The sequence below is a fragment of the Mesocricetus auratus genome, unplaced genomic scaffold, assembly GCF_017639785.1.
Source record: "Mesocricetus auratus isolate SY011 unplaced genomic scaffold, BCM_Maur_2.0 Super-Scaffold_100025, whole genome shotgun sequence".
Classification (NCBI taxonomy): domain Eukaryota; kingdom Metazoa; phylum Chordata; class Mammalia; order Rodentia; family Cricetidae; genus Mesocricetus; species Mesocricetus auratus.
This window is the reverse complement of record NW_024429206.1, coordinates 27,455,823-27,482,214: the sequence shown is the minus strand read 5'-3', so window position 1 is coordinate 27,482,214 and position 26,392 is coordinate 27,455,823. Positions and strand designations below refer to the sequence as shown.

Sequence of the window (26,392 nt, the reverse complement as noted above, 5' to 3'; positions counted from 1 at the left end):
CCGAAGTCATTAGTCAGAGGTCTGCTGACGGTGCCGTTCACGCTTCTCCCGTCCACTGGTTCCATCCCTTCAGGTCTGCCGCAAGATCTGGCTGGGTCTTTTTGACGCTCGGACATCGTTGATACCAGATTCCAGGGACCCTCAGAAAGTGAAGGAGTTTCTCCAGGAAAAGTACGAGAGAAAAAGATGGTAAGGAGAGGAGGTCCCATTCCAGAGCGTTGCTGGCTTTGACTCTATCTTTTCCTACCCCAACTCCCAGATTCAATTAGTGTTCACTTCGGGCTTCACAGCCACAAGTTGGAACTGGCATATTGGCTCACACCAGCTCTCAGGAGGCTGAGGCAGGAGGATCAGAAATCCAAGTCCATAGCTGGGCAGTGGTGGCGCACGCCTTTAATCTCAGTACTCAGGAGGCAGAGGCAAGTGGATCTCTGTAAGTTCAAGGCCAGCCTGGTTTACAGAGCTAATTCCAGGATAGCCAAAGCTGCACAAAGAAACCCTGTCTCAAAAACAAGGAAGGAAGGAAGGAAGGAAGGAAGGAAGGAAGGAAGGAAGGAAGAAATTAATTAATTCAGGGTCATCTTTGGCTACTTTGTTCCGGGCAAGCCTGGGCTACATGAGACCCTGTCTCAAAATAAATAGCAAATTGACATGAAAGAAGAATTTGTTATGTGTCACTAACCCTGCAGTTCTGTCTGTTTGAGACATGTAGCCCAGGCTAGCCCTGAGTTCCCTACATATCCAAAGATGACCTTGAGTTTTGGATTCTCCTGCTGTTGCCTTCTGAGGGCTGAAATTATGTGTGTGCATCACCATGCCTGGTTTAAGTAGTTAAGTAGTGTTGAGCATCAAACCCCGGACTTCATGCATGTTTGACTGGGGTTCTACCCACTGAGCCAAGTCCCTAACCCTGCAGAGTTGATGTCCTCTCTGTCCTGGGAATGATTGGATCGGAAGGCGGATCTGTCCATGTGACCCAGTTTCTACAGCTCAGGAGATATTGTGTGTGTGTGTGTGTGTGTGTGTGTGTGTGTGTGTGTGTGTGTGTGTGTGCCAGGGCCCTTGTGTAAGGTCAGAGGACAGCTTTGTGGAGCAGGTTCTCCCTCCAGGTGGATCTCAGGGATTGAACTCTGGTCATCAGACTTGGCAGCAAGCCCCTTAACCCACTAAGCCAAATCGCCAGCCCTCCGTTTCAGTTGTTGAGGCAGGATCCTTCGGTGAACCTGGCCCTTGTCAGTTTAGCTAGATTATCTTCCAGGTGAGACCCTGGGACCTAGAGCTGGGATTACAGATACACCAGCCTAACCTCAGGCGGGTGCTGGGGGTCTGAACTCAAGTCCTCATGGTTCTGCAACAAGCACTTTACCCACTGAGCCTGAGACCACTTCCTTGGGGTGTCCTAGCATTAAGATGCTTCTAGAATAAGGGTTGTATGCAGGGAGTGGGGAGGGGTTCTCCAGCAGGAGCCAGAGATTGGGACAGGCTGAGCTCCATTTGGACAAGGTACAGACTTGCTCTCTGTGGAACAGAGAGGAAGAAATAAGGAAATCTGGTAATGCAGCCGGTGATCCCAGCTACCCCAGAGGCTGAGGGCCTGGGCAACTTCGTGAAACCCTGTCTCAAAGGACAAAAGGGGCTTCTGAGTAACCTGTGGGAGGCCCTGACTTCAATCCCTAGCACTAAGAGACTAAGAGAGAGACAGAGGCAGGGAGAGACCCAGAAAGTTAAAGGGAGCTTCTAGAAGGAAGTTAGAGGGGCTGGAGAGATGGCTCAGAGGTTAAGAGCACTGGCTGTTCTTCCACAGGTCCTGAGTTCAATTCCCATCACCCACATGGTGACTCAGAACCATCAGTAGTGAGATCTGGCGCCCTCTGCTGGTCTGCATGCAGGTAGAACACTCATATAAGTAAGAAATAAAGTCTTTTTTTAAAAAAGAAAAAGGAAGTTGGAAAATAAATTGTTCCATCCAGATTATTGTGTCTGGTTTCTTAAAATCAAGATGGCTTGAGATGTCAAATGAAGAAAGAGAGAAATCCTTTTTTTTTATTGGTTTGTTTTTGTTTTGTTTTTTGGTTAGTTTTGTTTTTCGAGGCAGGGTTCATCTGTGTAGCCTTGGCCATCCTGGAACTCAGTTGTAGACCTAACTGGCCCTAAATGGAGAGATCCTTTTGCCTCTGCCTTTATAGTACAGGTATTAAAGGCATGTGCCTCCAGCACCTGGTGAAATCTGTTATTTTGTACAATTAACATGGGATAATTAAAAAATTCTTTAAAGAGGGGCCTGGAGAGATGGCTCAGAGGTTAAGAGCACTGACTTCTCTTCCACAGGTCCTGAGTTCAATTCCCAGCAACCACATGGTGGCTCACAACCATCTGTAAGGAGATATAGTGCCCTCTTGTGGCGTGTAGGCAGAACACCATATACTTAATAATAAGTAAATAAATAAAATCTTAAAAGAAAATTCTTTAAAGAATCTGGGTGTGGTGGTACAGGCCTTTAATTCAACCACTTGAGAGGCAGAGACAGGCAGATCACTGCTACAGAGTGCGTTCCAGGACAGCAAAGTTACATATTAAAACCCTGTCTTGGAAAAAAATAAGTTCTTTAAAAAGGAAGAAAATAACCCCAACCCAGAGAAACCCGAAGGAAATATTTATCAAAATCTGGGCACGGTAGCTAGTATACACCTGGAGACCCAGCACTCTGGGACTGAGGCAGGAGGGTCAGTTAAGTCATTTACAGGTACTTAGTGACTGGGTCTCAAAAGCCAAAACAGTGACAGCAAGAAAGCTTAGCAGGTAAAGGCGCCTGATGACCCTGGGACCCACGTGGTGGAATGAGAGAGCAGGTTGTCCTCTGACCTTCAGTGGCACACACACGCACAGACACTCGCACACAAACACATGCACGCACACACACACATACACAGACACACACTAATAAAACAACCTTAATACAAAGTAAAGAAAGATGCATTAAGATATCCAGTGGGCAGCTGGGTATGGTAGAACCTGCCCTAGTGGTCTTGGATGTGGCTCAGTGGTAGAGCTCCTGCCTAGAATCCCCCAGTGAGGGGCTGGGGTGTGGCTCAGTGGTAGAGCCCCTGCCTAGAATCCCCCAGTGAGGGGCTGGGGTGTGGCTCAGTGGTAGAGCACCTGCCTAGAATCCCCAGTGAGGGGCTGGGGTGTGGCTCAGTGGTAGAGCACCTGCCCAGAATCCCCCAGTGAGGGGCTGGGGTGTGGCTCAGTGGTAGAGCTCCTGCCTAGAATCCCCCAGTGAGGGGCAGGGGTGTGACTCAGTAGTACAGCATTTACCTTGCATGCACAAAGCCCAGATTACAGAAGAGGAAAGGCACACTGAAGAGAACATTGTTTGATCATTATTATTCACATAAAGGAACTGATAAAGCAACGATAAAAACTTTGACCCTGTAACTTGTGTTTTCTCAACAACCTCTGTTACTGGAGTTTTGTCCTTCCAGGTCCTGCCACCCTTCAGCCCCAAATAAACACATGGATGCTGTATTAATTATAAAACTGTTGGCCGATGGCAGGACTTCTTACTGGCTAGCTCTGTCTTCATTATTAACCCATTTCTATAAATCTGTATTTCTGCATGGTCTTGGCTTACCGGAGAATGCCAGGACCTGTTACTTCTTTGGTGGCTACGTGGCACTTCTTGTGGTAACCTCTCTGCCCCTCTCCCCAGAATTCTCCTCGTCTCCTAGCCCCACCTATCATCCTGCCTTTATTGGCCAAACAGTGTTTTATTCATCAACCAATAAGAGAAACACATACACAGAAAGCATCCCCCTCACGTCTCTAAGCACGGTCCAAGTTTTTCTCTTTCACAGCACAGCTGTTCTTCCTCACAGGTATGTCCCCCCGGAGCAAGCCAAAGGCTCCTCCTACAGCAAAGGCAGTGCCTCCACCCCTGCCCAAGGCTCTGTCCCAGAAGGGAAACCCGTGCGGACACTTCTGGGAGACCCTGTGCCATCTCTCTCTGATGCTGCTTCCTCTTCAAGCCAGGTGACCCTCCGACCTGATCCTCCCATTCCCAGAGGTTTGGTTTAGATTGTGTGGGACGGGGGCGTCAGTCTAGGATCTGGAAGCTGGTTCTCAGCCCTGCTGCGTCCTCTGGCTTGCATCTGGTATCTGGGACCCCAGCAGGAAGTGGTCCCTAGTGACCCTCAGTCCTGACCCTCCCTTCGGAGGAGCTCATACAGCGCTTCCCGTACCCGGCAAAGATACAGAAGTGAGATTCCTGGGCACTGAGCCACAGGCTGCCAGGCTGCATCTCTCAAACACCTGATTCTTGGGGCTGGGATCTGAGAGAGGGTTAGCTGAGTCACAAGAGGTGTTTAGAGCTCTGGGGGGACCCAGCACACTCTTCCAGCTCACACACGTGGTATACATATATAAATGCAGACAAAACACCCGTACATACCAAATTAAAAGGAAGAGAGTCAGGCGGTGGTAGTTCACGCCTTTAATCCCAGCACTCGGGAGGCAGAGGCAGGCAGATCTCTGTGAGTTCGAGGACAGCCTGGTCTACAGAGTGAGTTCCAGGACATTCAGAGCTGAAACACAGAGAAATCCTGCCTTGAAAAACAAAAGCAAAAAGAAGAAAAGAAAAAAAAATGAGGCACTTAGGTGACTTTTTCATGAGAACCCTCTCAGCCGAGGGCACCACCTTACCGTGCCTTCTTTCTCTCTGCTTAACTGGGGGCAGCCTGGGACGCTCTGGCGGGACCCAGGGCATGCACAGGGCAGGGGGTGGGCATTCTGACTATCACACACAATTCTTTCCCAAGTCTGCCAACCAGTCTCAGACTCGTACAGCCCAGGCCAGGAGCTCCCAGCCGTCCACCAAGAAAGCCAGCACCGACCTGCTGGCCGATATCGGCGGAGACCCCTTTGCCGCTCCGCAGGTGGCACCAGCCTTTGCTGCATTCCCGGCCTTTGGAGGTAAGTGCCCCTGTACGTGTCTCCTGTATATCTGTATCTGCAAAGACCCTCAGTCCTCTGGGGCCTGGCTCATCTGTGGCTGGCAGAACAGGAGTCAGGGGACAGCATGGACTATATTTGGGGGTTAGCCGTGAAGTGTGTGGGGGCAGCACCTCCTTTAGCGGTCACAAAGCCATTTGCTTGCTTTATCTCTGCTAAGCTGGGAGGAAGGGAGCCAGACGTCGTGGTGCGTGCCTGAAGCTGGAAACACAAAGCTGGATAATTTTCCCCACCTTGTTCGTGTGTGTGCCTAGAGGCCAGAGAACTTTCTTGACCATTGTTCCTCTACTACCAGCCACCTTTCTTTTCTTTGTACTTTTAAGAAGTATTTATTTACTTTATATGTGTAAATGTTTCACATACGTGTGTGTGTGCGTGTCTCATGCATGCCGGTGCCCACAGAGGCCAGAAGAGGGGCTGTATGTCCTCTGGAATTGGGTTTACAGATGACTGAGTCACCCTGTGAGTGCTGGCCGTCGAACCCCGTCCTCGGCAAAATCAAGTGCTCTTAACCACTGAGCCGTTCCTTCAGCACCAGCCTTTTTAATTAAAATAAAACAAACAAAAGCCAGTTTCTCACTGGCCTGGAGCTTGCCACGTATGCTAGGCTGACTGGCCAGTGGGTCCCAGGGATCCACGTGTCTCTGTGTCTCTAGTGCTAGGATTATAAGCACATCACATGGGTTCTGGGGACTGGAGGTGGGGGAGGAGACTGGCTGACTCATGCTATGTAGCTCAGGCTGGTTTCAAACCCATGATTTTCCCACTCCAGCCTCCTGAGTGCTGGGGTCACAGGTGTGAGCTCTCATGCTTGGTGTCTTTTTTTTTAGGGGATGGGGGTTCGAGGCAGGGTTTCTCTGTGGCTTTGGAGCCTGTCCTGGAACTCACTCTGTAGACCAAGCTGGTCTCAAACGCAGAGATCCACCTGCCTCTGCCTCCCGAGTGCTGGGATTAAAGGCGTGTGCCACCACCGCCCGGCCACTTGGTGTCTTAATTAGGTTTCTGTTGCTGTGATAAAACACTGACCAAAACCAGTTTGGGGAGGAAAGGGTTGGTTGGGCTTCCATGTCCTGCTTCACCGCCCCTTGAAAGAGGCAGGAAGTGAAGCAGAAACTGAGAAGTCACCCTGCCCACGGCTTGTTCCTTACGGCTTGTTCCTTACGGCTTGTTCCTTACGGCTTGCCCAGCCCACTTGCTGTTTTGTTTTGTTTTAAAGTTTTGAGACAGGGTCTCACTGTAGCTCTGACTGACCTGGAACATGCTATGTAGACTAGTCAGCCTGCTTTCTTCTTCTTTTTTTTTTAATAAGTATGTTTATGAATGTGTACAGGTCCCATATGCTTATTTAATGTAAAGGTACCCACAGAAGAGGGTGTCAGAGCCCCTGGAGCTGGAGTTACAAGGGGTTCTGGGCTGCCCCGTGTGGATGCTGGGAATGGAACCTGGGTCCTTGGCAAGGGCAGCAAGTGCTCCCCAGCCCCCGCCTGCTTCTTATAGAACCCGGAACCACCTGTGCTTTCACTGGGCTGGGCCCCTCGTATTAGTCAAGAAAATGCCCCACAGCCTTGCCTCCAGGTCAGTCTGGTGGAGGTACTTCCTCTCTCTCTCTCATTTTGGTGACGGGATGGAGATGGAGGTCTCTAGAACCTTGGCCGTCCTAGAACTCACCATATAGACCAGGCTGGCTTTGAATGCACAGAGACCGCTTGTCTCTGCCTCCCAAATGCTGGAATTAAGAGCGGGCACCACAGTGTTTGGTGGAGCCCTTTCTCAATTTGAGGTCCCTCTTACTAAATGACTTTGGCTTGTTTCAAGTTGGCAAACTATAACTGGGGGTTTGAAAGAACATGGCCCCCAAAGGGAGCGGCCTACTAGCAGGTGTGGTCTTGTTGGAGGACGTGTGTCCCTGTGGGGGTGGGCCCGAGGTCTCCTATGCTCGGGCTATTTCCAATGAGACAGTCCACTCCCTGTGGCCTTCTGATTAAGATGTGGCCAGCACTGTCTGCCTGCTCACCGCTGTGCTCCCCGCCATGACAATAATGGACGAGACCTCCGAACTGTACGCCACCACCTGGATGAAATGTTTCCTATAAGAGTTGCCGTGTGTGGCCGTGGTGTCTCCTCACAGCAGTAGAAACCCTAAGACACCAGCACGTCTGGCTGCGCATGCACTGCCTTCACGCAGCCCCTGTATCCCCTCCGCTGTAGGCCAGACTCCTCCCCATGGAGGCTTTGCCAACTTCGATGCCTTCAGCAGCAGCCCCGGCGCTCCCGCCTTTGGAAGCCTCCCTCCGTCGGTCCAAGCCCCGTTCCAGGCCCAGCCCACCCCTGCAGGTAAACTGCCTCCCCATTTCCTGCCTGTCTGGCAACAGCATCAACTGTCCACTTCCATGTCACCTCCCCCCTTCCCGTCCCGTCGACTGCTTCGTGACAAGTGTGGGACCCACCGCTCATGGACAGAGGGCGCTGTGGTTCTGTTTTTTCCACATAAGGAAAATTGCTACACTGTCAGCACAGATTCTACCCCAAGACAATTTTCTTATTTTTATTTTATTTTATTTTGGTTTTTTGAGACTGTCTGCCTCTGCCTCCTGAGTGCTGGAATTAAAGGTGTGCGCCACCACCGCCTGGCCCAATTTTCTTATTTTTAAAGAATACTTTGGGTATTTGTATGTGTGCATGCACACTCAGGCAGGCCCGTGCATGTCACAGCACTCACGCAGAGGTCAGATGACAACTTTGATGTGCTCCTGGGGACCGAACTCAAGTCTTCAGACTTGCATAACAAGTGTCTTTACCTGCTAGGCCATCTGGCTGCTCCTCCAACCCAGGCAGAAAGGTTCTGCCTGGAAATAGTGGAGGCCCGAGTCCTGTAAAACTGTGGGCATCCTGTTCCCATTGTCTGCAATGTCCTGCCCAAAAGGGCCAAGTGTCTCAGTCAAGTTCCAGGTGGTCCCAGGCATCTACACCCACCCCTTCCAAGGTCAAAGGTCTTCAAAACCAAGGGCTGTGTTTTTAGGAATCCCAGGAGGCTCTGGGTCCCCTTCAAGCCTCCAGTTCTTCCCAAAGCCCACGGCGTTGGTCTCCACAGCCCTGAGGCTGCCTTCCCTCCTTTGGCTGTTCTGACAGCAGGGTTTGGCAGCTGAAGGGCTGTAGAGACCAGATGTCCGGGGACAAGTCGGTGACTCACTCTCTCTCCTCCCTTTGCCCTCCCTTCTCCACCCTCACTGGCAGCCGGTCGGATGCTTACCGGAAGTTACGGCGTTGGTGAGTCCTTCTCTGCAGCCCTCAACCTACTCAAGTTCCTCTGAAGCCTTCAGACGTGTAGCTGGGCGGTGGTGGCGCACACCTTTAACCCCAGAACTCAGGAGGCAGAGGCAGGCAGATCTTTGTGAGTTCAAGGCCAACCTGGTCTACAGAGTGAGTACCAGGACAAAAGGGGCTACATAGTGAGACCCTGTCTCAAAAATAAATTTAAAAACGTAGCCAAGGTATGTATGACTCAAGTGGTAAGGTATGTAGTTACTGTGCTAGAAAGCCTGGAGTCTATCACCAAAGTGAAGAAAATACAGCGTTATAAAACAGATTACGTAATTGTGCAACCCAGAATGGCAGGACTAAGACTTCCTGACTCTGCCCTTAACGTCCCCACTGTGCCACTCAGAACTGCATGGCTGCTTTGGTTTAGATTGACTGATTTTGTGGTACTGGAAATTGAACATCGGTCTCAGGCAACCATTTTACCTGGAGCTACTCACTCCTACTGTGCTCTGCCACTGAGCCACGCCCCAGCCCCTCACTGGGGGATTCTAGGCAGGGACTCTACCACTGAGCCACACCCCAGCCCCTCACTGGGGAGTTCTAGGCAGGTGCTTCTACCACTGAGCCACACCCCAGCCCCTCACTGGGGAATTCTAGGCAGGTGCTCTATCACTGAGCCACGCCCCAGCCCCTCACTGGGGAATTCTAGGCAGGTGCTTCTACCACTGAGCCACACCCCAGCCCCTCACTGGGGAATTCTAGGCAGGGACTCTACCACTGAGCCACGCCCAAGGTACTCACTGAGGAGTGTAGTAAGGTACTTTACTACTGAACTATAACCCTCATCATTTTTAGTTTGGAACAGGATCTAAGTTGTTCACACTGGTCTTGAACTTTCAGTCCTCATGCCTTCACGAGGACTTTGTTTTATACTGATACAAGTTAAAATCCAGGCTGACAAGATTTCCTGTTGGCTAAAAGTTCACACTGCCTGCCAATCCTGACCGTCACAGTCCAATCCCTCACTCGTGGAAGAAAAGAAGCAGCTGAGGAAAGTTGTCATCAGAGTTTCACCTGGCACCTAGCATCCTGGACACACACTAATCAACACATAAATATAAGAAGTATGTATGTGGGCTGGACAGACGGCTCAGAGGTGTTAAGAGCCCTGGCTGATCTTCCAGAGGTCATGAGTTCAATTCCCAGCAACCACATGGTGGCTCACAGCCATCTGTAGTGAGACCTGGTGCCCTCTTCTGGCGTGCAGACACATATGGAGGATGTGGTATTCATAATAAATAAATTTTTTAAAAAGTATGTATGTTAAAACCCATATAGAAGCTGGGCGGTATATGCCTTTAATCCCAGCACTCGGGAGGCAGAGGCAGGCGGATCTCTGTGAGTTCGAGGCCAGCCTGGTCTACAGAGTGAGTTCCAGGACAGCCTCCAAAGCCACAGAGAAACCCTGTCTCAAAAACCAAAAAACGAAAACAAGAAAACCCCATATAGAGGTTCCCATAACTGGCAATTCAGCCTTGAGACTAACAAAGAACAGATGACTAGACATAATGAGAATTTTTTGTTGGTTTTATTATTTTTTTTCTGAATAGGGTTTTTCTATGTAGCCCTGGCTGTCCTGAGACTCACTCTGTAGACCAGGCTGGCCTTGAACTCAGAGATTTGCCTGCCTCTGCTTCCTGAGTGCTGGGAGTAAAGGTGTGCGCCACCGCCCAACCTAACCTAACAGAAATTTGAAGCTTTCCGTCTCTCCTTCATGAGATGAATGTACACGGTGCATTCGGGAACCAGCTGAGGGTGGCCTGAGACCTGTTTAGCGTCTGTGACTCCAGTTCTGGGGAACCTGCTATTCCTTTCTGGCCCCGTGCACCAGGTATACAGTACACATACATATCTGCAAGCAAAATGCTCATACAAGTAAAGAAAATTTAAAGGCGTCTTTGAATGTTTTAACTTGTATTTCATATAGTTAGGTTAGTATGGTGTTTGCCTAGCTTGTCCACGGCTCTAGGTTTGGTCCTTATCACCACGTAAATCAGGCATGGCAGGCCAGGCCTGTCGTCCTGGTACTCAGAAGTTTGAGGTCATCACCTACACAGGGGGTTCGAGGCCAGCCTGGAACACGTGAGACCCTGCCTGAAAAGACAGAGAGGGCCACGGCTGGGGATGCCTGCCGGTAACACAACTGGCTGCATTCCAGATGGAGCCGGTTTCTATCCGGAAGAAGGAAGTCCCGAGACTCCCAGCATCGGGCCTGGATGTCTCTACCTGCAGACAGTCCACACCCTACCCCAAATCCTGCCACCGTGCCGTTAGACAGGATGTAGCTCAGGGGTACAGCTCCTGCCTAGTACATGTGACACCCTGGCTGCATCCCCAGCAACAAAGGACAGAGGGATCTATTGAACTTGCTGAGAGATTCTGAGAGGTGGGTAGCTCTGCTGACAGGCTGCTGGGCTGTATTTGTTTGTTTTTAGTTTTGCAAGTCAGGGTTTCTCTGTGTAACAATCCTAACCGTCCTACAACCCGATCTGTAGACCAGGCTGGCCTCTAGCTCACGGAGATCAGCCTGCGTCTTCCACCCAAGTGCTGGGATTTAAGGCGTGGACCACCACTGCCCTGTCAGGCTGGGTTTTATTTGTGAGGTCAGAGGAGTGTGCAAACGGGAGATTGCTAAACACCCAGTGTCTTGAGGCCAACGAGGTGGCCCCGGGGGTAAGAGCATCTGCAGCCACGCCCTACGACCTGAGTTTGATCCCTGGGGCCCACGTGGTGGAAGAAGAGGACCAGCTAGTGGGAGCCCTCGGCCTCGGTGTGCATCCCGCTATGGAAAAAATTAAGGAATAAATAGCAAACTGCTGCCTTGGAGCTGGTGTTGGCTCCCGGTGACCTGAGTTTTCAGCGCAGCTCTGCCCTCTGGTGCCCACAGGGAAGCAGTTCTCAGACTGAGCCAGCGAGGGTGGGAAGCTCACTCTGGGGAAGCAGCTGGAACATGGAGACCCAGGCAGCCCTGAAGAGTTGACTCATGCCTGGAGGTAGCTGCGTTTGTTCAGAAACCCCATGTGCTCTGAGTCAGGCAGGCAGGGGAGAAGCACGACCCAGATCTACCGCCTCGTATCCTGTGGTGAGAAGCCTGGATGGGGGCTGTCAAGATGACTCATGGGTGAAAGGCTCTTGCTGTGCAAGCCTGATGACCCGAGTTCGATCTCCAGAGCCTGCGTAAAAAGCACTCGCACCCACACACAAATACGCGTTTAAAAACAAATCTGGCCTTTCAAGGAGGCAGGCACAGACATGCCATACAGCGTTGGGGCATCTGAAGAAGCCAGGACTGAACCGGAGTGTGGCTGGGAGTACTTCCCTAGCATTCACAACGTCCTGGGGTTCCTACGCAGCACCACTTTGGGCGTGTGGGGACAACACTGAGTTTGGTGGCCTCCCAACACTCAGGAAGCTGAGTAGGATTGCTACAAGTTCTAGGTCTACCCGGACTATGAAGTAAGGCCCCGTTTGAAAACATCAAAGGTTTGGGACAGAGCTCCATAGTAGGGCGTATACCTAACATACACAGGACCTTAGATTTGATTCTTTTTTGTTGTTGTTGTTTTTTTGGTTTTTTTCGAGACAGAGTTTGTGGCTTTGGAGGCTGACCTGGAACTCACTCTGTAGACCAGGCTGGTCTCAAACTCACAGTGATCTGCCTGCCTCTGCCTCCCAAGTGATGGGATTAAAGGCGGGCGTCACCAATGCCCGGCCCTAGATTTGATTCTTGGTACAGTTAATAAACCCATTTGTTTGTTTGTTTGGTTGGTTTGATTGGTTTAGCTTTTTAGAGACAAGGTTTCTCTGTCTAGCCTTGGCTGTCCTGAAACTCTATAGACCAGGCTAGCCTCAAACTCAAAGATGCACCTGCCTCCTGACTGCTGAGATTAAAGGTGTGTGCCACCACTGCCCAGCTAACTAATTTAAAAGTAATTAATTAGGAGCTAGGACTACAGCTCGGTTGGTAGAGTGTCTTGATACCCAAAGCCCTGGATCCAATCCCTAGCCCCATACACCCCAGGCATATCTGTAATCTTAGCACTTGGGAGGCTGACACAAGGAGACAGAGGAGGCTTCAAGGCCAGACCCCATCGCAAATGAGAGAGGAAGGAGCCGGGCAGTGGTGGCGCACGCCTTTAACCTCTCAGCACTCAGGAGGCAGAGGCAGGCAGATCTCCATGGGTTCGAGGCCAGCCTGGTCTACAGAGGGAGTTCTGGGACAGGCTTCAAGGCCACAGAGAAACCCTATCGAGGGGGGGGGAGGAAGGAGGAGAGGCATGCAGTTTTGCTGAGGAGACAGGCAGACAGGCATCTGTCTAGGACGTACAGATCAACTGTACAGCATGAGGGTGGTGGCTTACAGCCCCGGGGAGCTGGAGAAGACCTGGGCCGTTCCCTTACCCATGCTAGGTGGTCATGGGAAAACGGCTGTCTCGGAGAGTCCAGGAGGCACCTCACCTGTCACCCCTCCCATGCCCTCTTCTGCCCCCGCCACCAGTCTCACCCCGCCTCCTTGTCTTATCTCGTCATTCAGGGAGCAGCCAGATGTCCGCATTTGGGGTTGCTCCTCTCGAGACTGCCACTCAGCCCAGCAGCCTTGCAGATGTGGGTGGCCTCCTGGGACCCAGGGTGGCAGCTGGAGGTCTCCCTGGCAGGTGGGTGGCATTGTCCCAGACGGATAGTGCTTGGTGGCTTGCTTGTTCTCGCCTCGGCGGCCTGGCCTGGGGTAGCGCTGTGGGCTCCTCGATCCCCTGCTCTGCTCCTCCTGGAAGATGCCCATTCCCACCTTCTCCCCGTGCCACAGTGTTTTCGGGATGCCCAGCCAGGTTCCTGCGCTACAGCCGGCCGTGCCAGGCGTTAGCAGCAGTGCGGGGTTCCCCTTTGGAGGTGAGTCCTACCCGTGGAGACCTGGGAAGGGTGGGAGAGGCACCCCAAGACTGAGGGACTCAATCTATCTTTTTCTCCCCTCCCCCTCTCCTGTGTGCAGCCTTCACCAACCCCTTCACCACCCCTGCCCAACCCCAGCTGCCTTCTACCAACCCGTTCCAGCCCAATGGCCTGGCCTCGGGTAAGTCCAGAGCTGCCTTCCACCTTTGTAGGGTGCAGAGTCCCCTGACCCTATGTCTCTGGCTACCCAAAGAGTAGTCAGCTGCCCACGCCCCCCACCACTGTGTCCACCAGCCCAGGCTAGAGCCATCTGCAGGTCCAAGCCTCTGCAGGGTCCCCTCAAGCCCCTCAACGCCCCTTAGCTCGATGGAGCCCCAGGCCGGGAAGAGCAGGAGAGCGCCCAGAGAAAGCCCGGCTACGGGCATGCCGCGTACCTCACACCGTAGCTCTCACGGTGACCCTGTGAGACGGGCACCATCGGTCATCCCGGCACTAGGGACACAGGTCAGGATCGAGCTCAAGGTGAGTTCAAGGACAGCTTGGGCTACATGAGACCCTGTTCCATAAAAGGGAGAGAGGGGGAAGACAATGAATTCACCGTGCTGAATGACTGCTAAGGGTTCAGTGCGGTTCACGAGAGCTGCACCGGCCAAGCCGAGAGCCCCGAGTAGGGGTGTGGAAAGGAGCCGAATGAGTCTCAGTCTTCATTCAGGGTCCTTCCACTGTGGAAAAAGTGACCCCACCTCCCATACAGGGGAGGTTAGCGGAAAAAACACGTGCCCTCTCTCCTGCCTGACGTTCGCCTGAGCCTCCTCCCATCTCATCCCACAGGACCTGGCTTCGGGATGAGCAGTGTTGGGCCCGGCCTCCTCCAGCCAGTGCCGCCCCCCGGGGCGTTTGCCAGCCCCTTCCCTGCACCGATGTTCCCCACACAGGCTGCGCTGACCGAGCAGCAGACTGGTAAGAGGGCTGGGGTGAGCCCCTCCCCAGTGGTATGTTGGTGCAGTCTGCCCCGGGCCCCCACAGATGTTCTTCATGTCAGCGGCACAGCATCACAGGACCCTGCACACAGGTGTGCACACTGTAACCCCAGTCAAAGACCTGACTGCACACGTGGAAAGAGGACAGAGGTGTGGCTCTCTCTGGTAGAGCCTTGCCTAGCATACGTGAGGCACTGGGTTTTGTTCCCGGTACAATAAAGAAGGGAGTAATTTACACACACACACACACACACACACACCTCCCCATATGTATCCTTTTTAAGAGGAATTTTTATTTTGTATGTATGGGTGTTTTGCCTGCATCTGTGTCTTGTGCATGCAATGTCCAAAGAGGCCAGCAGAGGGCATCAGATCCCCTTACAGGAGCTGCAAACGGTTTGAGCCACCACATTCCTTGATTTGAACCCTGGAAACAGCTTGTTTTGTTTTGTTTTCGAGACAGGGTTTCTCTGTATTGCTTTGGAGGCTGTCCTGGAACTCGCTCTGTAGACCAGGCTGGCCTTGAACTCACAGAGATCCACCTGCCTCTGCCTCCCGAGTGCTGGGACTAAAGGCGTGAGCCACCACTGCCTCGCCAAAACATTTTTTGAAGATTTTTTTCAGTCCATAGTTGCTTGAATCTCATAGTTGCTTCAACCTATGGGGGAAAGGGAGGTGCTACCTGGATTTTACACAGAGAGAGAGTCTTTCTGACGAGGAGAGGGACCAGATGAGCTGTAGACCTGCCTGTGTCCCCTGATGACTCCATAGTTTTCTTCCGAGAATTCTGGAAGGGTCCCTCCTGGGTATGCACCGGGGGTGTGAGGTGGCCCCCCAGGAAGGTGACAAACACACTCAGCCAAGTATTGTCCTTGCCTCCTAGGCTCTTCCTTTGGTGACTTGGGAACCTCCAAGCTGGGGCAGAGGCCTCTGAGCCAGGCACCTGGGGTCTCTACCAACCCCTTCATGGTGAGTACCGCACTATGACACTGAGGACACACCTTTCCAGAAGACGGAAGCGGAATATGACTAAGATCCCGTCCTTGAGTTTGTGTGTGTGTGTCCGTGTGTGTGCGTGTGAGTGTATGTGTGTGTGTCCATGTGTGTGAGTGTGTGTGTGAGTGTGTGCCCGTGTGTGCGTGCTCACTCGTATGTGTGTGCACGCGCCCGTGTGTGTGAGTGTGTTGTGAGTGTGTCCGTGAGTGTGAGTGTGTGCATGAGTGTGAGTGTGTGATGTGTGTGAGTGTGTGTCCGTGAGTGTGAGTGTGTGCATGAGTGTGAGTGCGTGTCCGTGAGTGTGTGTGTTGTGTGCATGAGTGTGTGTTGTGTGTGTGAGTGTGTGTCCGTGAGTGTGAGTGTGCACATGAGTGTGAGTGTATGTTGTTGCGTGAGTGTGTGTTGTGAGTGTGAGTGTGTGTTGTGTGCGTGTGTGTCCATGTGTGTGCATGAGTGTGTGAGTGTGTCCGTGTGTGTTGTGTGCGTGAGTGTGTGTTGTGCGCGTGAGTGTGTGTTGCGTGAGTGTGTCCATGTGTGTGCATGAGTATGTGAGTGTGTCCGTGTGTGTTGTGTGTGAGTGTTGTGTGCGTTGAGTGTGTGCTGTGTGTGAGTGTTGTTGCGTGTGTGAGTGTGTGTCCATGTGTGTGCACTCACACGCGCACCATGCATCCACAGAGGCCACAGGGGGTGTCGGGTGTCCTCCTCTATCACCCTCCACCTCTGTTCTGGAGGCGGGGCCTCTCACTGACCCTGGACAAGCTAGTCTGGTGGCCAACAAACCCGCTGTCGCCGTCCCCACAACACTGGGGTTGCAGGTCTAGGAGTGACCACACTAGCTCTTTCGTGGGCTCTGCAGATTTGTGCTCATGTTCTCACAGCAAATGCTTTCATCCAGAGAATCAATATCCTTCCTGCCTTTTTTTTTGGTTTTACGAGACAGGGTTTCTCTGTATTGTTTTGGAGGCTGTCGGTCCAGCCTGGCCTCAAACTCACACAGAGATCTGCCTGCCTCTGCCTCCCGAGTCCTGGGATTAAAGGAGTGCGCCACCAACGCCCAGCCTTGTTTTTTTTTTTTTTTAAGAATTTATTGTGCATTGGTGTTTTGCCTGTGTAAGGGTGTTAGGTCCCTGGAACTGTACTTAAAAGACAGTTGTGAGCTGCCATGTGGGTGCTGGGAATTGAACCCAGGTCCTCTGAGAGAGCAGTCAGTGCTCTTAACCACTGAGCCGTCTCTCCAGCCCTTCCCCTCCCTTTTTTGAGACTGGGTCACACGTTGTAGCTCAGGCTGGCCTAGAACTCATGATCCTCCTGCCTCAGCCTTCTGAGCACTGGGATTTCAGGTGTGTGCCACCACACCCAGTTCCTGGCCCCCTCTGGGCCCCACTCCCTCCTCAACCCCCATCTCCCTTGCTGTGTGGTCTTCAAGCACAGTTATGTTCTGTGGCTTCCAGCAATCGCCCTGCTAACCTACTAACCTTTTGCTCTTTCTTTCCAGACTGGAGCCTCAACATTTGCCTCCAAACCTCCAACCACAAACCCGTTCTTGTAGCACTGTGTCCTTGGGGGAAGAAGGGGCTCCCCCCCTACTTGGTGGGGTGGGGCTCTGCTGTCCCCTTAGAGCCCTGGTGACCATCTGCCTGTGGGGCATTTCTGTGGGTCTGAGACTGGGTTTGGGCCTGGTTTGCAGGGTTAGGGATCTGGGAACAGGGGAGGTGCCGAGCATAGCTCGAGGCTGTGAATGAATCAGACTGTGGCCTCCTGGTCTGCCTCCCGGAGGCTTCCTCCCTGATTGCGGTCACCTACCCAGGAAGAAGCCCAGAAGGAGCAAAGACACCCTCACCAGGAGGCCCCACAGCGGGGTATTTGTCAGATTATTAAGTCTGAAGATGGCCCTCTATCCTGTCCCTTCCTCCTGGCCTGTGGCAAGAGAAGTTAGCGGCCTTCCCCTGAGGGAGCAACTGCTCCACGCCCAACCTTCCTAGCTGCCTCACTCCTCCCAGAAGGAAGCAAAGCCGGGAATGCAGGGTAAAGACAGCCACAACCAGCCCTGGGACTGGGAAGCTCCTGTTGTCCAGTGCTTTTGTTTTCCTGGCTCAGCCCCGCCCCCTTCCTCCATCTCCATTCTCTTCCCAGGATGCGGGAGTTTTACCTGCAGAGGACGTGTACCTGGCACTTTAGTTATCTGTGTCATGTTTGAATACCAGTGTTTTATATTTATAAATAGTTTTCTAATGTAGCCTACTATACACATATATACACGCACACACACATGTAAACAGATAGGCCAGCCAGTCTTCCTCTCAGACAACTTGGGGGACAGAGCTGGGCCTGTGATCCTAGGACTTGGGGAACTGAGACAGGAGGATCACAAGTTCAAAGCTAGCCTGGGTTATAGAGTGAGTTCAAGGCTTGTTTGGGCAACTTAATGAGACTGTGTCTCAGAATGAAGTAAAAAGATAAAGTAAAAAAGGGCTCAGGATAGATCTGAACGTGTACCCCAGAGCCTAGGCCTTTGCAGTGAGGTCTGCAATTGACTGGGGGGGTCCTTTCTTTTCTCCCCATTCCTCCCGCGGCTCCCGCGTATCTGCACCAAAGCTTGTCTGAGGCGATGTTGGAAAAGACTGCATTTGACAGAAAAAAGTGGCTCTCGGTGTCTTACTCTGTGCCAGCTGGAGTGGACAGGCTGGTCAACACGACTGACCCTTGGCTCTTCCGATCCCCACTGCTGGGCTGATAAACACGTGACCTCAACCAAAGGCCAAACTGTGTACCCTCGGTAGCAAGAGGAGGGGACAGTGAGGGTCCCCATCTGGAGCTGGAGCTCAGTGGTCAGGCAGGGACGCAGGTGCCTCAGGGAGGTGGATTTGACAGGTAAACAGCCCCCCCACCCCCACCCCCGCCAGCGTTCTGAGCACTTCAGCAGCTCCTCGCCCAGGGCTGTTGTGTCAGCAGCCAGGTGTTTGGGCTGCTTGAGCCTGGGATAAATCCCCCAGCTGAGCAGAGACCTAGGCCTTGGCCTTGCTGTTTACCCCGCAAGCCTGGGGAGGCCCCGCCCTGCAGACCTCAGCCAAGAGTTCCTAGCCCTTTACTTTAAACTCTTCATTCTTAGGATTTCTCTGGGCTTTCCACAAGGACCAGCAAAGGGATGTGGGAATTAGGTTATGTCTCTTTGCTTTATAGACTTTTCTGGAAAGATTTGTAGCTCTTGCTATTTGCTAAGCCAGGCGTGGCCCTTCCCTCTTTGTAAGAAGATTCAGTCCCTCGCTGTTTCCTACTAGCCTCTAGCTTCTTCCTCCTCTCCTGGGAGGGAGGACACCCAGCTGGCCCCTAGCCTTTGTACCAGATTTTCCCATAGTTTCTGCTTCCCTTCTGGTGTGTGTGTGTGTGAGAGAGAGAGGGGGGGGGGAGTAGAGAGAGAGAGAGAGAGAGAGAGAGAGAGAGAGAGAGAGAGAGAGAGAGAGAGAGAGAGAGAGAGAGAGAGAGGAGGAGACAGAGAGAGGGGGAGAGAGACAGGGAGAGAGAGAGAGAGAGACAGAGGGAGAGACAGACAAACAGAGAGATCCCAGTGCTGTCACTCTGCTCCCCATCACCACCAGGTCTGTATAGCTCAGGCTAACCCTCACCTCCCAAACACTAAGATTCCCAATGTGTGCACCCCACCCCCATCCCAGGCTGCCCGGGCTACCCCTCCTGTTTCTTTTTGCTGCTACTGTTTTTGAGCCAAGTTCTTGCTGTGTAGCCCTGGCTTGTCTAGAACTGTCTATGTAGCCTGGGCTGGCCCTAAATTCACAGTTGTAACCAAGTGTGACCGGATTTCTGATGCACCACCACACAGTTTTACGAGGTTCTGGGGATCAGGCCCAGGCTTCGTGCATGCTGGTCAGGCCAGCTCCTCGGGCCACGTCTCCAGAGCCTCCCTTTCCCCTGGTTCTGCTGTAGGCCAGGAGTGAGGGCGTCCACAGTCCCAAGCTTGTTTTACCCAGCTCCCCTCGCTCTGGCTCCTGGTCACTTCAGCTTTAAAGGGCCCTAAAGCCAGGCCCTTTTGTCCTTTGTGTAAGTCACTGTGCTGTACCCCAGGAACCTCCTAGCCACCATCCTTCCCGTCCTGGCCTGTCTTCTGGCCAGGGCTGGGTGACTAGGCTGGGAATCCGCCCAGCCTCAAACGCTCCCTGGGCATAGGCTGAGGCTGGGGCTGAAGCCACTGCCCTTGAAAAGACAATGGAGCCATCCCTGATGGAGTGACTTCGCGTGCATCACCTGACTGCTGAAACCTAGACAGGTGTGTACACACACGCGCACACACACGCACGCTCACGTGCTCACACACATACACGCGCGCTCACACGTGCTCACGCGCGCGCACACACACACACACGTTCACACGCCCTAGCCAGTGCTCTAGCCATGTATACCATGCACCAGTCACCCATGGGCAGCCTCCGGGTAACAAAGGAGCTGAACCTCTAGGATTTTCTCCACATGGGAGGCACGGGTGGGATGATTGGGGAGCTCATTGTGTAGCTCGCCCCTGAATCTCCCCACCACACACACACACACACACAAATTGGGGAGCTCATTGTGTAGCTTGCCCCTGAATCTCCCCACCACACACACACACACACACACAAATTGGGGAGCTCATTGTGTAGCTCGCCCCTGAATCTCCCCACCACACACACACACACACACAGACTAAGCCGTCACAGGGACCAGACACAGGCTCTACTAGACTCCTCTCCCTGCTAACAAAATCCCATAGGTGTGATGTGCCCCCAACCTAGCAGAGCCCCACTGGGGTTGCTGGGGTTTCAGACTGTAAAATGCTTAAGAAGGGCCAAGAGCAGAGTTGTTGCTATGGCAACTGAGGTAAGCCAGGCTTTCCCTGGTACCCAGCAGACCAAGCACCTGGCACTGCTTCTAACTCTTGCTAGTTCGTACCGAAGGTCCTTAGGTGGCTGCTGCTTCCTGGTTCGTCTTTTACCCAGTCCTGCAGGGCTGAGTGACACAGGGTTTGGGGCCATCTGTGTGACAGCAGATGTGATTTCACAAGGACAGATGTTTGCAAGATGACCAGGTTCAGGAAGGCAGGAAGAAGATAGGGAGAGACCCTTCCTGCATAGCTTCAAAACAATCCCGAGGGAGGGAGACGGCTTCCTTGAGATGGAGTCCTGTTTGCCGCTGTATCCTCCAGGCTAGCGGATGAGAGCTGCCGGACACGCTGTCTCCGTTCTCCATCTCGAGGAGGGGGGCCGTGTCCAGCTGCCTGCACGTCCCGAGGACCCAGCTCAACCTCAAACTTGCACAAGTACTTTATACACAGGGCTCAAAGATACCCAACTCACGATCACTGCAAGTCATTTCCCGCTATTGCAGATTACAAATGGGCCATGGGCCTCTGTTTGGGCTGCCCTTGGACTAGCCTGTGAAAAAGACCCAAGGTCCCTTACCCTACCCGAGGGAGCCGCTCCCCCAAATACCCCACCAGGGTCCCCTGCTTGGCCTCTGCCAAGCTTTCCCCACAGAGGTTTGTTCACCACAGCACTGGGGAATCGCCATGTCTGCCAAGGCCCACCCCTCATCAGCCAAGCTTTGTTTGACAGAACGCCCCGTGCCACTCGCTTGATCTCTACCAGTGGTCCTAGTCCAGGAAAACAAAATATCCGAGGGGTGGGGGAGAGAGCTGCGTGACAAAGAGCTTGCTGTGCAAACCGGATGGCGCTTGACCCCCGAATCCACTAAGAGTGGGTTTCATGGCATGCGCCATGATCCCAGCAAGACAGAGGACCACTGCCAGCCGGGCGGTGGTGGAGCTCAGCAGCAGAGGCCAGCCTAGTCTACAGAGTTCCAGGACAGCCAGGGCGACAACTAACTAGCCTTAAAGCTCTCAGGCCAGCATGCCTGGAGTGCACAGCTCAGTGGCAGAAAGAGACTTTGCCTCAAGATGAAGGCAAGAACCCACTTCCAAAAGCTGTCCTCTGACCTACACATGCAGGCAACTGCGTAACACACACAATAAATAATTCAAAGCTGGTCGTGGTAGCCTGCACTTGTAATCCCAGTACAGGGTAAGTGGAGTCAGACAGATCCCTGGGGCCTCCTGGCCAGCTAGCCTAATCTGTTAGTCAAGTTCCAAGCCAGTGAGCCTATCTCAAAAGCAAGGGCGATGGCTCCTGAGGAGGATGATTCCAGAGGTCATCGGGCGCAAGTATGTGCACTCACAGTGTGTGTTAAACTCAGGGGGCAGAGGCAGACAGCTCTCTCTGACCGCACCCAAGCGTCAGGAGGCAGAGGGTCACAAGGCATCTGTTACAGAACCCACAGCCACCGGCAGGTTCGGGTCAGCGTTTGGACTTGATGGCGAGGAGCTCTTTAAAGGTGTCCCTGAGAGACGACCACTTCTTTCGCAAGTCTCTCAATGGCCACTTGAATGCATGGGCATCTGGTGGGTATGGTTCGTGACCAGGGACCAATCTACTAATTAGTCTATTCTGGGACATCATCGCCCCACACTCATTTAGAAACCGCAGTAAGGATGTCTGCATACACAGTGTTCAGCAGCTATGATCCCTGAATTACTCCGGAACAGCAAAGGCACAAAAAAAAAAAAAAAACATCTCTGGATGGGAAGGCGAGGGGCACTGCGGACCTCCGGGTAGCAACTGAGCGGGGTGGCTCCTGCCTGGGGATCTGGGCTGTGGGGACGGCCCGCTTTCCGCTCTTCTAATCCCTAGTCCATCACCGCTAGCAGCAGCTACAGCACCCTGGCTTTCTGCCTTCTGGGATTGCCCCAGGCTGTCCCAGGCGGGGCTCCTCCACCCCCATATCCAGTCAGCTGATTGGTGGAGCCGCGCCTACACTCCCCGCCCTGTGAAAGTTTGGTCCCAGCGGCGCGGGACTCCTACTGTAGCCTATGAGTCCCAAACTCAAATTCCTGCCCTCGTAGGTGGGAGGGTTAACTTGAAGGGGTGGAGATTCCAACCAGGAGGCTGACCCAGTAGGGTCAACCTCAGCAGTGTCAGCCTTAGAGCTGGGAGTCCTAGCGTCACCGGCCACTGGAGCGCGTGCACGCTTGTGTGCGGTTCCTTGAGAGGGCGTGGGGCGATGCAGGGCGGCTAGGTTCCCGCTACTCGTCCCAAGACGGAGGTGGCTCGGGGGACCAGACCTATCCCAGCCAGTCCTTCCGAGGGCACTGGACTGCCTTTGCTGGAGATGAAGCCGGCAGGTGCGGGTCCCGCAGTGTCCCCCGAGGCCGAGTCCCCGGACGCGTTCCTTGGCCCTCCATTTCCCTGGCCCTGCCCACCCGACGTGCGGCTCTGTGGCCACCTGCGGAAGCAGAAGTCCCAGCGCCGCCGCTTCTTCGTTCTGCGCGCTGACCCTCCGCGTCTGGAGTGCTACGAGAACGAGAAGAAGTTCCTCGCCAGCGGCTGCCGCCCACCTCGACCCCGGCGCAGCGTGAGCCTGGAGGGTGCCTGCACTATCAGCAAGCGTGCGGACGCCCGCCAGCGCCACCTGATCGTCGTCTACACCAGCGACAGCAGCCTGGGCGTAGCGGCGGCCAGCGAAGCTGAGCAGCAAGCGTGGTACAGCGCCCTGCTGGAGGTGCGCGCCTCCGCCGCGGCAGCTGCCGCCACTGCTATGGGTGAGCCCAGGGCGTCAGGGAGGGCAGGGGTTGCCGAATTAGCCTATCCAGATCCCGCCTCCCCCAGATCATCGAAGGTTCAAACCTTAAACGTTCACGTTTGGGCTTCCTGGGACACGGTGACCCCCAACCCCTGCCTTCCAGTGACTTGCCCATTCTCTCCAGGTCTCAGTCCCCAAGAGGCCCCTGAGTCTTGGATCTTCGCCCCGTTCCAGGACGTCTGGCCTGTGACACTGCGGTCCAAGGGGCTGGGGCGCGTACGAGGCCTGAGCAGCGGCAGCTATCGCCTGTGCCTGGGTTCTGGGGCCCTGAGCCTCCTGCGGAAGCCAGGAAGCAAAGGCTCCAAAGACAGTCGGGCATCGCCACCACCGGCCCTGCGCCTGTCCTTGCTCAGCGTGCGCCGCTGCGGCCATGCAGACTCCTTCTTCTTCCTAGAACTCGGGCGCTCAGCGCCCACAGGTCCCGGGGAGCTGTGGATGCAGGCACCCGACGCAGTGGTGGCCCAAAGCATTCATGAGACCGTCCTGGCTGCCATGAAGAGGCTGGGGAGCGGTGCAACCAGTGACGAGGCTGAGCCACTGTCCGGAGATTTTCCAGATAGTGCGTCTGCAGCCCCTGCCCCGGTACCATATGAAACCCCTGCTTCTGTAACGCAACCGAGGAGCCCGGGTGAGAGATCAAAGCAAGACCACAAGACCTTGGAAAGGATGGGGCCCACACCCTCCTCCAAGGGGCTAGATCTGGGCGGGGACTATATCACCATGGGAGCCAGGGATGACTACATGCGCATGGGAGGAGAGGCTGGGGACTACATGTGGATGGCACCCCCAAGCCTTCCTCCCACCCCTGCCAGGGTGGACCCTGGCAGGTCACTTCAGGATTGTGAGAACACAGAGTACGTGCCCATGAATAGATTTTTACCAGGGCCTTTTTACTACGAGCTCAAGGCCAGGGGGCCTGAACTTGGGCATCAGGGGGCCCTTTGCAGCGTTGGGGACAGATGGGGACCCACAGAGGCTCAGCCTCGCTCTTCCCAGCTTTCAGAACTATCTGGGGACTACATGTACATCCCAGACTGTGTAGGAATGAGCAGTGCTGAGCCAGGGTCCCTGGACAGCTGCCTCAACTATGTGGATCTGGACCTAGTCCCTCCCTTGGAGGTGCCTGGAGCAGCCTCTGGGGATAGTCCACACAGCTGTGGCAGCGTCAAGTTCTAGAACCTTTGGGGAGATGGCCAAGGGAGAGAGGGAAAGTTACTAGTGTACACCTCAGCCCCCGCACAGGGAAGCAAGGGACCCCTTGCCATGCCCAGCTGTGTGCCCCCTAAGAAGCCCTCAGGAAGAGGTTCTCCCAAGAAATTAGACTCTTAAAGAGAGAAAGTTCTAGAATCCCCCTCTGTCCCAACCCAAAAAACCAACCAACCAAACAGAAAGCCCCCAAACCTGACAAAGTCTGGGCCTTCTCAGCTGAGACCCTGGTCTTGTCTCTGAGGAACTCCCGCAGAATCAGTCAGTCAGGCTAGCTGCGGCCACTTAACCCCACTCACTCGTTTTCAAGCCAGAGACAGCTCCTAGGGCCCCGGTTCAAAAACGATGGGCGCGTCCGGGACCATGTTAGTGCTCCCCTCCCCCAGCAGCCTGGCCTCCTGGGTCCTCCTCTGTCACCAGCCAGGCTCGCCTGACGCTCTCTCGGCCTGGCCGAGCTGCCCAAGTCCTCACTTCCTAGAGAACTGTGGACCCAACCCACCCATTAAAGGTGCTCTGCACCCGGACTGTCTTGGCTCAGTGGATTTCCCCACCCCAAGCAGTGGGTGGCCGACGAGGAAGGAGACTTAAGGAAGGGCAGTGACTGTAGTGTTTGAAGGAACCCGACCTCCTCTCCATCCCATGCCCCGCGGCAAAACAGGGCCTGGGCTGCAAACTAACACCATTTATTGTCAGCAGAACAGCGGGGAGGGAGGCGCTATGGACAGTGGGTGTCTGGGGTCTGCGGGGGACGTGGCGCAGAGCTTCCCGAGCAGCGCTGGTCACCACCGGGGCCTGGGTCTTCAGAGCCAGGGCCTGGGCAGCTGGCGGAGGTCAGAGGGCTTGCCACGGCGTTAGACCCCAGCTCGCCCTGGCTCATCTGCAGCAGAGCAGTCAGGGCGATCATCTCTGCCTCGCTGAGCCAGGCAGAAGAGCAGGCCTGGGACGGGCAGGGGCACACAGAGGAGGTCATGACGGGAGGTGGGGGCTGCAGCGTCCGGGCACCCACTGCCTGAGAAAACAGGACGGGAAGCTTGTCCTGCCAGGCCTCGCATGCGGAAGCAGGGCAAGTCTGCAGGAGGCCCACGCTTACCTGCTGAGGCGGCTTGGACAGGTACAGGGGAACACGCTGCCCACAGGGCAGCAGAGGGTCCACGAGAAAGACATCTTCACAGCCTGTCACTGGGAGCCCTAGGAGGAGAGCCTGCTAGCTTGGTGGCCTCCTACCCCAGCCCTCACTGCAGTCTCCCCAGAAACACCCCAGCTGAGGTGAGGGGCCAGAGAAGTACCTGTATCCTTGGACACTTGCGCTTCTCCTGGGTGCCCTGAGGTAGGGACCCTGCCCAGGGCATCATACATGGGCCAGGAAGGATGACACAGTGTCCTGCCCGACAAAGATCCGCCTGACCCACAGCCGGCCCCCTGTGGAGAACAGGAAGTGACTGAGTTTGTCTCTCTTATGGCACCTCTGCTACCTGGAGACAGAGCCGCAGACCCCAACTCACCACCGGCTGAGGTCTTGCATAAGCCTCGTGGCTGGGATCCCAAAGTGGCAGCGGGGTCATCCTCGAGGGGGTGACCTGGGAAGTCACCTGGGGAGAAAGAGGTACTGCGAAGAAAAGAGACAAGAGTAGAACAGGCTCTGGATCTCTGGGCCTTGTGGGTAAACACAGCAAGACCGGTGCCTACCGGGGGCTTCCGCCGTCGGCTCGGGAGCCAGGTGATTGGAGGGCGGCGGCAGCTTTCTTCCGGGCTCAGCCGGGCTGAGGGCCCGGGGCTGTGGCCTGTGTGAAGGGAAGGACATGCTGCTCCTTCCGCTCCCTTCCCTGCCCAGTGCTGGCTTGGGTCGGTCTCAGGACCAGCAACCCCTCTCCCGATGCGGCCCACGAGCGCCCACCACGCCCCCTAGCGGCCCAAGCCCTCACCTGCCCTGCCCCGGCGGTCCCGGCTCGTGCATGGCTTCCTCTGCAGAGCTCCAGCCCGCGCCGCGGTCACTGCCCGTGGAGAGGCCTGCGTCCTCTGCGGCCTCCTGCCGGCCTGTGCCCCACGGCCCACGCCAGGGCAGCGTCCCGCGAGTGCCGGAGCGCCAGGCAATGCCCGCCACTGCGCCCGCGTGCGCTCCTGACTACATAGGCGCCCAGGTCTTAGCCTACCTCAGAGGCATCGCCACGACGCCTGCGCCAGCTTCTACAGCCACGTGGCGCGCTCCCGCCAGGTTCTCAAGGGCTCCCCCTGGCGGCAGGGCCGTGGGGCACTTGTGCCCTTCCAGCCCCCCTACCCAGCACAGAAACATCACAGATTACCCCGGGACCCACCGT

General features: G+C 54.6%; 3 protein-coding genes across 7 annotated transcripts in view; 2 read left to right on the top strand and 1 right to left on the bottom strand.

Annotated features, from left to right (window-relative positions):
• Window positions 1-17,427, top strand: part of Agfg2 (ArfGAP with FG repeats 2) — a 35,345-nt gene extending 17,918 nt beyond the window's left edge. Inside the window, exons 3-13 of one of the 3 annotated variants that reach the window (XM_040731366.1) lie at window positions 74-189; window positions 3,876-4,029; window positions 4,815-4,968; window positions 7,216-7,341; window positions 8,242-8,274; window positions 12,863-12,983; window positions 13,133-13,215; window positions 13,316-13,396; window positions 14,047-14,175; window positions 15,079-15,164; window positions 16,687-17,427. In XM_040731366.1, coding sequence (XP_040587300.1) covers window positions 74-189; window positions 3,876-4,029; window positions 4,815-4,968; window positions 7,216-7,341; window positions 8,242-8,274; window positions 12,863-12,983; window positions 13,133-13,215; window positions 13,316-13,396; window positions 14,047-14,175; window positions 15,079-15,164; window positions 16,687-16,740 — 1,137 coding nt within the window. In that variant the 3' untranslated portion in view covers window positions 16,741-17,427. The remainder of the gene's footprint in view (window positions 1-73; window positions 190-3,875; window positions 4,030-4,814; window positions 4,969-7,215; window positions 7,342-8,241; window positions 8,275-12,862; window positions 12,984-13,132; window positions 13,216-13,315; window positions 13,397-14,046; window positions 14,176-15,078; window positions 15,165-16,686) is intronic. The other 2 variants (XM_040731367.1, XM_040731368.1) reach the window with 2 other exon arrangements.
• Window positions 17,428-18,697: 1,270 nt separating this feature from the next.
• LOC101835091 (insulin receptor substrate 1) lies at window positions 18,698-24,601 on the top strand. The gene is made up of 2 exons (XM_005080426.4): window positions 18,698-22,830; window positions 22,996-24,601. Exons 1-2 carry the CDS (start codon window positions 22,401-22,403, stop codon window positions 24,045-24,047), a joined length of 1,482 nt encoding a protein of 493 aa, XP_005080483.1. The 5' UTR covers window positions 18,698-22,400; the 3' UTR covers window positions 24,048-24,601.
• A 143-nt stretch (window positions 24,602-24,744) lies between these two features.
• Sap25 (Sin3A associated protein 25) lies at window positions 24,745-26,295 on the bottom strand. Of its 3 annotated transcripts, none has more exons than XM_013120798.3 (6): window positions 26,000-26,295; window positions 25,764-25,858; window positions 25,580-25,683; window positions 25,364-25,496; window positions 25,168-25,265; window positions 24,745-25,086 (listed from the first exon to the last, which is right to left on the bottom strand). In XM_013120798.3, the coding sequence occupies exons 1-6, from the start codon at window positions 26,029-26,031 to the stop codon at window positions 24,793-24,795; spliced, it is 756 nt and encodes a 251-aa protein (XP_012976252.1). In that variant the 5' UTR covers window positions 26,032-26,295; the 3' UTR covers window positions 24,745-24,792. The 3 variants fall into 3 exon arrangements, with proteins under 3 accessions (XP_012976252.1, XP_012976253.1, XP_040587249.1); XM_013120799.3 differs by having other exon boundaries at window positions 24,745-25,014; XM_040731315.1 differs by lacking the exon at window positions 26,000-26,295 and having other exon boundaries at window positions 25,764-25,965.
• Between the last annotated feature and the right edge of the window lie 97 nt (window positions 26,296-26,392).